The 14756-nt window shown below is 30.4% G+C and overlaps 1 protein-coding gene across 3 annotated transcripts; it reads left to right on the forward strand.

Annotated features, from left to right (window-relative positions):
- Positions 1-629: 629 nt before the first annotated feature.
- slif (cationic amino acid transporter slimfast) lies at positions 630-12848 on the forward strand. 3 transcript variants are annotated; one of them, XM_018549692.1, is made up of 11 exons: positions 630-915; positions 8243-8541; positions 8855-8983; positions 9119-9379; positions 9675-9958; positions 10103-10340; positions 10993-11095; positions 11193-11356; positions 11488-11654; positions 12279-12387; positions 12505-12848. In XM_018549692.1, exons 2-11 carry the CDS (start codon positions 8310-8312, stop codon positions 12624-12626), a joined length of 1809 nt encoding a protein of 602 aa, XP_018405194.1. In that variant the 5' UTR covers positions 630-915; positions 8243-8309; the 3' UTR covers positions 12627-12848. The 3 variants fall into 3 exon arrangements, with proteins under 3 accessions (XP_018405194.1, XP_018405196.1, XP_018405195.1); XM_018549694.1 differs by lacking the exon at positions 12505-12848 and adding an exon at positions 11901-11905 and having other exon boundaries at positions 12279-12376; XM_018549693.1 differs by lacking the exon at positions 630-915 and having other exon boundaries at positions 7695-8541.
- Positions 12849-14756: the final 1908 nt, after the last annotated feature.

Raw genomic sequence — 14756 nt, forward strand, 5'->3', positions numbered from 1 at the left:
TTATCAATTCCAAAAACTTTTCTATTGAAAGTATATTGTAATGAATTGCAGTTTATTGTAACATTGACAATTCCTATGAATATTGCAAACAATAAGATTATAATTATTATTATATATTAGAATTGGGATTGGACAGACAAACTAGAAACATTATTTCGGTCCAGAACAGGTAACATTCCAGGTTATTAAGAGATTATAATCAATTTGTGTATCAGTTGAACAAAAATCATAATATTTATATGTGTGTAAATACATTTACTGATACAGGAAGAAAATTTGTACAAATATATATGTACATTGCGACAAATAAGATGTATGTGCGTGCTCGCACTTTTATTCTAGATTAAAAATATTAAAGACATTTTTATACGAAAAATAAAAAAAAATGTTTTTTGTCTTATCCGTAGTGTTAACGATAGTACTAGTAGCTGCAAATTATTTGAGATTGTGTATGTATGCGCGCGCGCGTGTGTAAATACACACACACACACACACATATTATATATTACGTAGTAAAAATATATTGTTAATGTGTTGACGATTCCAGCTAAAACAAAGTAAGGCACATTTTGTGCCAAAGTAGTGAGTAAATGAGTGAGTGCAAATATCCGAATGTCTGACATGTGACTGGAAGTTTACAAGTACAGCGCGGCGACTCCTAACGCAACGCAAATGTCCTACTTCAATAGTATAGTGGGGGAACACTGAAGCTTATTGTTACATAGACAGGTGGAAAGTGGTTACTGTGAGATTAGTACGTTATTAATTTACGGTTGTCGGCCAAAGCGACCAGTTTTCCTCCGAGCACGATTGAGACGCACCAGCAATTTGATTTACATTATTCACCCTATGTCGATTAAATTTAATATTGTGTACATATTAATATTATTATTTTATACATATCGTCACATTAAGGTAAGCTTATTTATTTAATTACATCACGTGACTGGTATTTAATCATCTTACAATTAATGTCAGGGCAAATCTGCTTTATTAATTGTTTACTGTTGTAAACAATTACTGTTGCAAAATGTGTTATGGGAGGTTTTCATATTTCAATTTGAGGTTTCAATTGGTAGTTTCAATATAGGATATAAATATTGTCACATCATTTGCATAAATGTTTTGTGAACGTATGTACATGCACACACACACACGCGCACACACAGTTAATAGAGGACGATTATCATACATAGCCATTGAAGAATGGATAACATGTCGAGAAAACTACAACATCGAATGTGCCTATTTACATTTACAACATAACGTAGTTGTGAACTTGTTTTCTAAAGATAAAATGTAAAGTATAAATCAAAGTCAAACGTATATATTCTTTGTCCTCTAAATATTCTGGATATAGATGTTAATATTCATAAAGTCTCAGTTTAAAAGAAACTTTAGAATTATAGAAATAGTTACAGAAAATATACGTGTATTATGTAACATTTAATTATATATTTAAAAATTAAATTAGCTATGTGTATAATCTTAATATGTAACAAATCGCCAATAGTTATTTATTGCTCAATAATTTATACAAATGCGATAACTTTTTATTTATTATACAGTCTTTCGTGTTACATGAAAGTTTACATTACAACTTTTCTCAGAAATTAATAAAACAACGAATAATTTATGTTTAATTAAAAGGAGCAATTTAACACACGAATGGACTTTTCTGTTTTTTTCTTTTTCTTACATTAGTTGAAAAAAAATGTATAATTTAATATATTAATATTTTTAATCGATTGTAGCTTTGACAAACAATTATATTATCGATAAATCTGGATTATAAGCTGGACAAAGCTAATTTAATTTGATTCAAGGTTTCTATTACAAATGAATTGAATAAAAACGGATATCTAAGTGTGTGTCTGATTCTCTCTATAGCCGATTGTATAACTATCGAATAGGTATGAGATTAGTTGAGCAACTAAATATCCTTGTTGAGTTACGTTCAGATTCCCATCCGAGTACTGTCCAGGTATCACTCCATCCTTGTTTATCGAATGTTAAACAAAGATGATACTCGGGGAGCACCGGATGGAAATCCGAACACGCTCTTGGATAGGTGATGCAGAATCAGGAACGTAATTATTATTGTCGATACTCTTCGTTAGTAGTTACCGACAACATTAATCAACTGTATTTAATTCATAGGAAAACTTATGTAAACTCATCCTAATAGCTTCTGGGGAGAATGTTTGTTTGAATTTTATGTTTGAGTAAATCGTCTAGGTGTACAATTTTCTGCATGGTTGTACACGACAATTACTTTTATTTAAAATCATTCTAACATCATAGGAAATCTTAACGGATTCAAAGCTTATTAAATTACACTTTATATTGCACATTGCAGGCATTAAATACAAACAGAATATGATAAAATAAATATTGTTGTGACTGTAACAAAAGCTAATAAACAAGATTTCTTAATGAGGACAGAGGAATATTATTTTGATTTTAGTCTTGATAGATAATAAAGAAATAATTAAATAAAGAGAGAGAGAGAGAGAGAGAGAGAGAGAGAGAGAGAGAGAGAGTTGGTAAAAATAAAGTGTGAATTATGTATCATTAGTTTACACGTTAAAAGTGTACAATAAAAGTGATTTGATTATTTTCTGTGTCATTAATTTTAATATTGATTAATAATTTGCTAACAAAATTAATTGTTCTGTGACATTTGCATGTGTTCAGAAAAATATAAGATATATATATATATATATTTGTATTTTTTTAATGAGACAACTGAAGCAAGATAGAGAAAGAGAGGGGGGAAGATAATAAAGACGTAGAATAGGGCATCTCTTTTATATATGTATACATATATAATATATACATATATATGTATACATATAGGTGCAATCTGATCAAAGCTAGTAAAATAATACACGATTCCTGATGTGAAGTCAAGTGTAAGAAACGGTTTACGCGTAAATATTTGCTCTCTTGACTTAAATGCCTTTGATTCAAGGCAAATTATATATATATACATACATATATATATACACCATACGCAGACCACACATACCCACACATACATGTACGAGCGTAAAAGCAAATATCTTGTGGGTCGTTTTATTTTGTAATTTTATGTAAATGTTATTTAATAAAAAAATGTAATATAGTTTTGTGTGCACTCAAAGAATGACTGAAAGCTTGCTGTAGCGCTGTCTTAAAATTATCATTCGCGATATTGGGCGTTTGAGTTCGATATGATTTCTCATTTATAATGAAAATAACGATACGATGCTTAGAAACATAATTAAGGATGTAGTGCGCTTATATTTGTTACATAAAATACTCGAAAAGTTGCCAGTCATTCCGTTTTTGTTTTATCATCTTTTTACCATTACATTTATTATTATATTTATTAAATTATTTATTCCATATTCTGCATTCATTTATTGTCTATATTCGTAGTTACCAGTGGTACATGTTTTATAACGTAGAATTAAGAATTCTTAATAATCATTTACAATCTTTTACCAAGCGTTTTTACAATCCGAATATTTGAGCATGAAACCTGATAATGACGACGGTCATATAATGACTAAGATTACATTTTGCAGCACTCGTGGCTGTTAAAAGATAAAATCCTTTTCACGTGTTTTAGAAAGGATGTCATATTGTCTTTTGAAAACGTACGATAATAATAATTGTTCATTAGTAACATTTTTTAAAAAACAAGTGTTGTTTAAAAAACCAGAAAATATAAGTTTGAATATTATCATAAAAATTTTGTAATATTGATTCTTTTAATGCAATTTTAGTGTAAAATAATTGATTATAGGGAAATAAAAATACACGTTCTTTTGTTTTCTTCTTTGTTTTTTATGTTTATATTTTTAATATTAATTAAGCTTTGTGCCAATGTGCACAAAATCTTGGGTAAAGATCGAATGGAATGATTGTACGGGGAAATAAGTGAACGGAGAGAAAGTGGCACCAAGGTTGCGAAGCAGTTGTACGTATGATACATACTTATACTATATACAATATGACGATAACATTTAATTGAACAGAGTTGGCGTGACTTTGTTATTTCCACGTATAAAGATTGAAAGATATCTATCACTAATCCAAATTAAATTACCTACCATCTTTAAATTTATTTGATAGTCCTCTTTTCGCCTTTTACTTTTTGACCAAATTGACGATGTTATTGGCAAAAATTATGTTTTATTATGTTAAAATTATTGTCATAAAATAATCGATACTTAAACAATTGAAATTCTAATAAACTGGAAACTCGTTATTGCGTAAAATATTAAAAACAAGGAACTAATACTTTTTTTTCCTATTATCTTTGACTATTCTTACCTGATTTTTATCCTCTTTCGAGGTTTTATCTTTCGAGGTTGCACAATTGTCATTTTGCGGTGAATATGTTTTTGCAAGAATTCTTGCTGAGAGAATGTCAATTTTCTTGAATCACACGCACAAAATATTGATATGGTAAAATAAAATAATATCTACAATTATCAGGACCGTTTAAAAGAAAGGGAGAGTAAAAAGTGTGACAAAATATATTGCAATCTCTATATTAATAAAAAAAACCTCGAAATTTCGTTCGGTTAAATATAATAATTACAATTATTTTTTAATGTTTCTGTCCAAATTAATTTCATATCCAAATTAATATATTTGTATATATGACCCAATCGGAGTCGAAACGTCTGGAAATTTTATATGTATATAGTTTGTTTTTTTAAATTATACGTACGTTAAACATATTTGGCTCTTTGCCCTTTTTCTTATTTATATTGTAATATATTTGTAATTTATTAAATAATAATTTAAATTTAATGATCTTAAAAATTATCTTTAATATTTTAATCGATACTGTATGTAATCTTTTGTTTAACTGAACAACGATTTTTAAACTTAATAATTATTATTTGGATTGACCACGATTCTTTCGATGTGAACAATATGTGTATATATACTATACTAACAATAAGTATATTTATTATATGCCTTGATGACAGAAAGTACTTTTTAAAAAATGTTTGTTTAATATATTAGGGTGGGTATATTGTATATATAAACAAATGTTAATAAATAAATATTAATAAATGCGTATAAAGCAATTTAAAAATATAAATAGGGCACAGAGCCAAATTAATTTAACGAATTATTTAATTCATATATTAATACAAAAACAGACGTTTCGACTCCGATCGGGTCATTTTCAATGATACAAATATTGTACTTAATATTGTAATTAAATTAACATTTTTTCTATACAATCTTCCTATTGTTAAAAATCGTGGAAACAATTAAGTTAAGTTTGAACATTCATTGTTTGTGTCTTATCTTTGATCCTTGTTAAAAATAAAATAAAAAAATGTGACATGTGTAAATTTTTTCTGAGTCAATTTGTTATAAAAAATATTTGAAGTAATAAAATAAGATAATTTGCAGCTGTCAAAACTGAATACGTATCATTGTGAAAGTATATAGAAATATTCCTATATACTTTTACAATGATACGTATTCAGTTTTGACAGCTGCAAATTATCTTATTTTATTACTTCAAATATATTTTATAACAAATTGACTCAGAAGAAATTTACACATGGATATATTACATTTTTTTATTTTATTTTTGACAAGGATCAAAGATAAGACACAAATAATTATGAATGTTCAAACTTAACGCATTGTTTTCACGATTTTCAACAATAGGAAGATTGTATAGAAAAAATGTTAATTTAATTTTAAATACAATATTTGTATCATTGAAAATGACCCGATCGGAGTCAAAACGTCTGCTTTTGTATTAGTATATGAATTAAATAATTCGTTAAAATAATTTGGCTCTATACCCTATTTATATTTTTAAATTGTTTTATACAAATTGAGCCTTCTTATTATTACTTATATTGTTTTAATAAATGTAATGTAATTTAACAAATAAATTAAAGAAGACTCTCGAGAATTTCAAATAACAAGAATAATCAGGCTAATGAGAGCTATTCAGACGCCAACTCGTGATATTCTTCACAAATTCTTATTTTTCTCAGTTTTAAATTTAAATTTATTTCTTTCTTTAATATTTAATTTAAAGATTTTAATATGTCTTTCAACATATTATTAAGATCTTATTAGATGCTATAGCATCAAAAATTTGTGATATTACTACGGTAGTTAATTAGATTTGCGTTTTAAGTTCGACGAAATGTTCGGCGCGCAAGGGGGGGAACTACTTACGTGGTATATAATATTCACACTCTAACATATCTTATATATAATCACACCAATAACCGCTGAATAGCTCTCATTAGCCTGATTATTCTTGTTATTTGTAATGTAATTTGTTCTCAAATTTTCCTGTTGCCACTGTTGGGCTTATTTAAATCTGAAATCTTATTTTATGTATTATACAATTTTATCCTGGTTTGTTTAGGCTTTATCAGGTCTAATTTGAATTGTAATGAAATTCAAATATTTTTTCGAATTTTGACACATGTATCCAAGAAATGCGTAAATTTACTAATTTGAAAGTCGAGGGACAACCTGAAGATACATATTAATCGATTTTGATTAAATTTTACCCAGATCATATTGAGGTCCATAGCTAACTTTTGGAGGGGTATTTAAAAAAAAATTTTTTTCGACTTACCCTAATTGTATATGTATATACATATAGTGGTAGTAATTATTTAATTCTCCTTTATAATATTTCATCACAGAAATGTGTTACTTTACTCAACTCGAAGATTATCACAAAAAATTAAGGATATAACAGTACAAAATAAAAAAGAAATATTTTATGTAAAAAATTTGGCGTTACTCGATAACAACAATAATTCTTGTTACAAGTATGTTTGGTTTTTTAATTGATTAGTAATTATATTTTTTTCTTTAGTATAAGAATATTACTGCAGTTTATTCTTTCTATATAAAAAGATATCTGTTTGTTAGCTTTGATTTTTTTCCATTCTTTTTTCAAAATTAAACAATTACATTATTTTTTCTAAATTAATTTTGTACTGCGCGCGCTGATTCGTTCGGGATTATGGCAAAAACTTATCCTAGATGCAACGAAAAATATAATGGATAAAAAATATCAATAATAATTATTATTAATTATTTCAATCTGTGAATTAAATATTTCCTGAAATGTAGTTGTACAATTGCAATGTAGGTAAAATATAGATGAGAGCAATTCAGTTCAAATGCAGCATATTTTAATATCATCTTATTATCTTAAAATTTTTATATAAATGATTTAGAAATGCAATAAATAACAAGAGATTGCTTATTCGATAATTCAAATATTATGATAATAAATGCAACAATTAACTGTAAAATATTTTTCCCATTTTTTCCCTATGTTATATAAAATAGGAAAATCAAGTCGGATATGCGGTACGTGTTAATATTAATTATTTAATAGATCTGAAATTTTATAATATCGTAGAAGAATATTAGAAAAAGTTATTCTGTTGTAATTACTTAAAAAAATGAGGACCACCCTAATAGGCGTATATATACCAGAGTATCCCAGACTTTTTGACACACCGCTTGTGGACAAATAGACTAAATTGACAAATTGAAAAGTCCTCTATCATTTTGCAATTTTCACAATATAAGTTACCGAGATATTAATTTTCAAAGATCATATAGAGATGGATAAAGGCAACGTATATATAAGATATTAACTTGAAGATATGTTTCAAAATTCTTCAAGATATCTTAAAGTTGTTTTATATGTATGTTGATTTTGGAAATTTTGCTCATTATATGGTTAACCAAAAAAAAAAAATAATAATTGCGAAAATTGTAAAATGGTAGAGGACTTTTCTGTTTAGTTTATTATTAGCACAAGCAGTGTATCAAAAAGTTTGAGACACCTTGTATACAATACGCTGCGCGCACGCACACACACACACACACAAAATTTATAAACAGGGATGAAGGGTCGTCCCTATCTTAATATTATATTGTTGTATTAGAGCTCCAAAAACTTTTGCAGCTGTGCGATAACAGTACATGAAAAAAAAAATCCATAGATTAAATAGTATAGAGTTTAAATTGTAGAACTGCATCGACAAACAGTTAGCAGAGCTATCTTGAGCTATATCTGAGCGGTCTGATTAATCTTAAAAAGCTGGCTATTAATTGGCGCGGTATGCCGAAATAATCTTTGTAAATAATGTTTCGTAAATAACGTCTGATTTGATTAACGAATGATATATACGCGACATAATTGACGGCATTCACACATTTTTAGCTTTAGTATAACACGCTACAGAGTATAGTGCAGTAGAGAAAGATCAAGAGCCCCGGATCCGCGCGATATGACGAGCCGTTTGTGGAGAGCGTTGTCGCGGCGGCGTGTAGAGGAGAATGAAGATACGAAGGACGAACGATTGGCACGGGTCCTCGGTCTATTCGATCTGACTGCGCTCGGCGTAGGTGCGACTCTCGGCTTAGGCGTCTACGTCCTTGCCGGTAGCGTGGCCAAAGAGACGGCTGGACCTGCCGTTTCCATCTCTTTCCTCATAGCCGCTGTCGCGTCTGCTTTCGCGGGTAAAATCAAACCGATTGCGTACACAATTGTTTATTATCACATATATGATGTATGTATATATCAGACTAGTGGGTTAAATTATTTGATTTTCGAAAGTGTTTTTTAATCAAACTGCTAATCGCGCGGGGAGAGTCGGGTATTAATTTAAGGCTTTTATTGACATACGTAAGGTGATAAAGTAACGTAATGATCAATTTGTGTCACAGGCTGAGATTATATGACTAAATCCTAAATTTTACGTATTATATACTATATATTACATTACATTTTATTATTGTATTGTATTAGTATGCTGTTGTATTATTTTTGTAGGATTATGTTACGCAGAATTCGCGTCGAGAGTGCCAAAAGCCGGATCAGCATACGTTTATAGTTACGTAACAGTAGGCGAGTTCATCGCCTTCGTCATAGGATGGAACTTAATTCTGGAATATGTAATTGGTGAGAAGTATGATTGGCGATCGACTCATGCGGTATGCGCGGCGAGAAAGACCTGCAGTCAGATCGTTATATGCAACAGCGTAACGATATGTGTATAACGATATAGTAAAGCAATGTTTTAAAATGATTTTACAGGCACAGCGAGCGTTGCTCGAGGTCTTAGCAGTTACATCGACGTGTTGATAGGAAATATCATGGGAAAGGCTCTACGTTCTTTCATGCCTATCGATGTTTCTTTCTTATCAGAGTATCCAGACTTTTTCGCTTTCGCAATGGTCATGTTATTAGTGGTGCTATTATGCATCGGAGTGAAGGAATCGTCCATATTAAACAACATCTTTACCGTTATAAACTTGATAACTATCACGATCGTCATCGTCACAGGATCGATGAAAGGTAAATCCCCCGCAATTTAAGATATAATCAATACAATAAGTAAAATAATGGACTCCTTATAATTCAATAAAAAAGAAAATTTACATTGACTATGACTCCATATTAGCCAATGTAAATTTTCTTTTTTATTAAGACATAATATTATATGCGTAAGTTAAAAGCTACTATAAAGATACGCGAAGGTGTGTAAACCTCTCGTCTTAAAGAATTCAAATCAATGATAGCTTAATATTATTGTTAGTTTATAAAATTAATTGAAGTTTGTCCGTTTCTAACCGCGCGAGTATGCTTCTAGCGGACCCATCAAACTGGTCAATCGCACCCGAGAATATTCCAGATTCTGTGAAAAATGGAGGAACCGGTGGATTTATGCCGTTTGGTGTCAGCGGGGTGATGGTCGGAGCGGCTAAATGTTTTTACGGATTTGTGGGATTCGACGCGGTCGCTACTACCGGCGAGGAAGCCAAGAATCCTCAACGTCATATTCCTCTTGCGGTCGTGTTGTCCCTCATTATTATATTCATAGCGTATTTTGGTGTCTCGATAGTCTTAACGATGATGCTGCCTTATTACGCTCAGGTGAATACCTGCATCCTATAAACTTTATATAACATATTATAAACTGCAACAAGGTAACTATGAATAATGATCGAAAGTAACGTTTTCGATCAACTCATTGGGAGATTCAGATCTGGTATTTTTCAAGCGAGAATTCGTCTTTAGAATGCGGACGCGCCGTTTCCACACGCGTTCGACGAAATCGGTTGGCCCGTTGTCAAATGGATCGTCAACATAGGCGCGATATTCGCGCTCTGTACCAGTCTCTTGGGCGCTATGTTTCCTTTACCGCGCGTACTGTACGCCATGGCTAGCGATGGCATTATATTCAAGACTCTTTCCAAGGTGCATCCCAAAACAATGACGCCTATTTATGGCACTGTGCTCTCTGGTTTATTTATCGGTAAGTATATGTAAACCAGAATCTCGGGTCTCGGGGTGTGTGGCAATTACTTACAATTAGAAGTAATACGTACACACACATCAGAATCGGTGAATCATCGAGACGCGCAATGTATCTAACAATTTATTGACATTTAATTATTAGGTTGTTCGGAAAGTTCGTTTCCATTTTCTAGCTCAAAATTTATATATACCAGATTACTATTATAAGAAAGATTACTATTTTTTCAGTTTCTGTAAGTTTAGTAATTTTTACATATAAAAAACTACGAGTTAAAAAAGATAAAAAATTTTCTTTTCACTTTGTGGACTTTTCACGTGCCCAAAAAAATTTGTGAAAATTTTCGATTATCGCGAAAGCTTAAAGTTTTTCCTACAAAATTATTTTTTAAAAATGTTAATTCTACGATTTTTTCCTGAGTTATTCGCAAATTACATAAAGGAACATTTTGATTTTAATCGCTCATAACTCCGTTAAAAATCATCGTACCGCAATTAAGAAATTATAGATTCTTAAAACCGAAATTTTGCTTTATCAAATGGTATAATTGCTAATTTTTTAAATATACTATTTTCAGTTAGAAAATTTGAAACGAACTTTCCGAACAACCTAATGTTTTAAAATGTAATACGTACTATTCTGTGTAATTTAGGTCTCATGACACTCATCTTCAATCTACAACAATTGATTGACATGATGTCTATCGGGACTTTACTTGCATACACGATAGTAGCGATATGCGTTTTGATATTAAGGTAATATCGTGATTGATCGAGTTGTAAATATTTATCAATGTCAAATAAAATTAATCAAAATTAGTAGGTAAATACTATAGTATATATATTTTTAAAGATATCAGAAAGAAGAAAATTCTAGCAACATTTCTGTAATATTACCAACGAGCAATTATCAACTTACACCTGTAAATATATTTAAAGAATTGTTCAATTTGCAAAATCGGAAAGAACCAACGGAACTCTCGAACAAAATTGCAAATATCAGCATTGCCTTTTTCTGTGAGTTTACATAAATTAAAATATTATATTTATAAATATATCTTATATTAATAAATGCAATATATATTTATATATAAGACATGTTGAGTAATTCCTAGATTTACTTGATCTGCAAAGTTTAATCGTTTCAGGTATCGTTATATGTATTATCACGTTTCTAATCAATAACATGGGCGTGCATTTGCTCGCAGGAAATATAGTGATATCTGTGATACTAGGTGTACTCGTGATAGTTCTTTTCTTGAATTTAGCAGCGATTGGTAGACAGCCGGTGCAGAAGACTGAATTGTCTTTCAAGGTAAAGGAAAGCGTATGTACGCAATTACACTAATTGTAAGAAGCTCGATTATTGCATATTGTATGATAACATAAGTTTGTTCTTTTTGACTAAACTTTTGCAACAGTTCATCTTTCTTCTTTTTCTCTCCGAGAGAAGAGAAAAGGAAAAACGATGAATTGGTACAAAAGTTCAGCTAAAAAGAACAGGTCTATAATAACATAGCGATGTGCAACGTTGCGAAAAGTCTAATCTATCACTTTCAAGGTTGGGTAAGTTCTATTTTTTTTTTAAGCTAAGTTAAGTTAAAGTTAACAACCTTGAAAATTTAACTTAGTTAAGATACAAGTTAAGTTAATAAAAAAATGTAATTGAAAAGTTAAAAGTGAAAAATTTATTATTTTCATGATTTCAGGGTTTCAGTCTTAATAATAACGGAAGTGACAATAAAAAAAACTATTTAGATATAACTATATATATATATATATATATATATATATCATTTGGGTAGTGCTAAATTAAAAAGTTAAAAGTTAAGTTAAAATTAATTAACATTTTTTTTTTAACTTATAACTTATAACTTTTTAATTTAGCACTACCCAACCCTGATCAGATTAATAAACATATTTCTATGTCTTACTGTAGGTACCCCTCGTTCCGCTTATTCCGTGTCTCAGTATTTTTATAAACATATATTTAATGTTGCAATTGGACATCTTTACGTGGATCAGATTCGCCACTTGGTTGCTAATTGGTAAGTTTTGTAGTAAAATTAAAAAGCATGTAAAAATGCACTATGCGATTTAAATGCACGATGCTAATATAAAGGCTTATAGATCAAGTATTATATCTCAATTTTATTTATTTTTAGGTTTTTGCATTTATGGGTTTTACGGAATTGTCCATAGTGAACAAGGGAAAAGAGATAAGGCAGAAAACGAAAAGTTACAACAAAAATACGTAGAAAAATTTAGGATAGTATCATCATTTTGAGATAAAATCTTTTTTTTATTAAAAAAAAAGAGAAATGTCCTTAGCAAAAATGTTTGTTTCAACGTACATTTTATTCGTAATATGAGGAGCAGCAAGAACGAGAAAAAATTCACTTTGTAGTACGATTGATAGACCGACGGAAAATATCACCTATCTAATTCTAATACTTAATTGAGAAAAGTATTTTTTCGAATTTTTTTGTAAATTATGATTTTAAGAGCACACGGCTTTAATATAAATCAATAGAGAGAGATAATTCAACAAATATAAATACTAGTTATTATTTTCAGTTATGTTTTTTATTAATTTTAAATTTAATTCTTTTCTAACAAGAACCTAATTACTATAATTGGAGATTATTCTTTTACAAAATTTTTCGATTATATCTAATAGTTCTAATACATATAGTTATAATACATACATTTATACTAATAAATATCGACATATCGATAATCACGACGCAATAATAATAATAATAATAATAATGTAGCGGTAGCAATAATAATAACGATACTATATAACAAAAGCAGAGTTAATTGTTTATAAAATAAGATATTTATAACATAAAAATAGCTTGTGCTCCTTTTACATTAATTAAATAGTAAACAAAATACTTTAAGGTACACAATGATGATGTCTTTATTACAGTAGCAATGTACATATGTACATATCATAGATGATGACTCTCTTATAGTCTCATTTTACCAAAATGTTTTACATTTTATCTCTACACAATTTAACGAAATTTAATACATATTGGCTGTAAGAAAAAAATAAATTTAATAACTATTGCTAATAACATTTTATTGATAATATTGAACGCTGTGATTATAATACGAATTTATATGTTTTTCTTGGTTCATAAAATTGAGTTGGTTAATAAAAGTAGCTCTCAAGTATCATTCAATAAATATTATTATGCTTAGTGGAATGTTTACACAATCACAGAAAAGTATTTTTTAATTTTACTGTATATCTATAAGCATTTTTTATGCTAGTCATAGGTGCTATTATATTTACACACATTCTAACTATTAAAATAATAACAAAATGTTTACACAATGACATTATTATTTTACCGTATAAGTATATTCTAATATTTGTAAACTGTAACTCAAAAAGTAATTTAAATAATACAATAAAAAATATTTAAATGTACATGTGTACTCTTTTTATAAACTATTTGATTCTCTCTCTCTCTCTCTCTCTCTCTCTCTCTCTCTCTCTCTCTCTCTCTCTCTCTCTCTAATCTCAACACTTCTTTAATACCTTTTCATACTGAGGAAGAATTTTCAATATGACGGTGTCAAGTAATTTGCCTTATACTATTATATTATGATTATGATTACAAATTAGCAACATTGTATTATAGCGTTTTCGATCAACCGATTCGACCCGACTCCGGGTCGGGTTGATTTCGATCACAAGTTCGATTTGAGACTCAGATTACTTGCATTGACCTGCACAGTGTGATCAAGTTCCTCCAGCAATCCCCTAAATACGATTGGCTCGCGAACTCTCGAACAGTGTGGATCGTTCCTGCGCTTCCTTGATTATTTCCCGTGCCTTATAGGCTTTCGCCTGCATCCTAGGTTCTTTGAGCCTGCTCTTTATTGTTTATTTTCTTCCTTGCGCATAAGTAAGCCTTTTTTTTCTCCTGCTCTTTAGCTTTTTGGTCATTTTTCCTGCTATGCAGGAAGATGGGTCGGTCTCGCCGGATCCCGGCGGCGGCGTGGGTTTGTCTAAAAAGATTTTATCCGCGTCCCTGGAGGACTTCAACTCATTTTTTATGCGCTCTGGAAAGGATAGTGCTGAGGCCGCGATTCCTCCGACGAATATGCCTCCGCCGAAGGCTAGCTTTCTCATCTTTTAACGTCGTCACAAATCGTAAAGGTAAGAAAGGCAAGACGAGGGGGGGGGGGGGGGGGGTGGACGGACGAACATGGGCGTGCTGTAAAAAGCTACCGCCTCTATTGACAACAACTTGTCCGGACCTCGCTCTAGATCGCGTTCCCCGACAGATCTTAGCGGATCTCGTGCATCGACCCCCTCAATTCCGGACATTGAAATGGTTGAGGATGAGCGCTCGCTGCCTTTGACGGCGGAGGTCCCCCCTCCCCCCCCCCCCCC

This window comes from Cyphomyrmex costatus, unplaced genomic scaffold (assembly GCF_001594065.2).
Source record: "Cyphomyrmex costatus isolate MS0001 unplaced genomic scaffold, Ccosl1.0 scaffold866, whole genome shotgun sequence".
Lineage (NCBI taxonomy): Eukaryota > Metazoa > Arthropoda > Insecta > Hymenoptera > Formicidae > Cyphomyrmex > Cyphomyrmex costatus.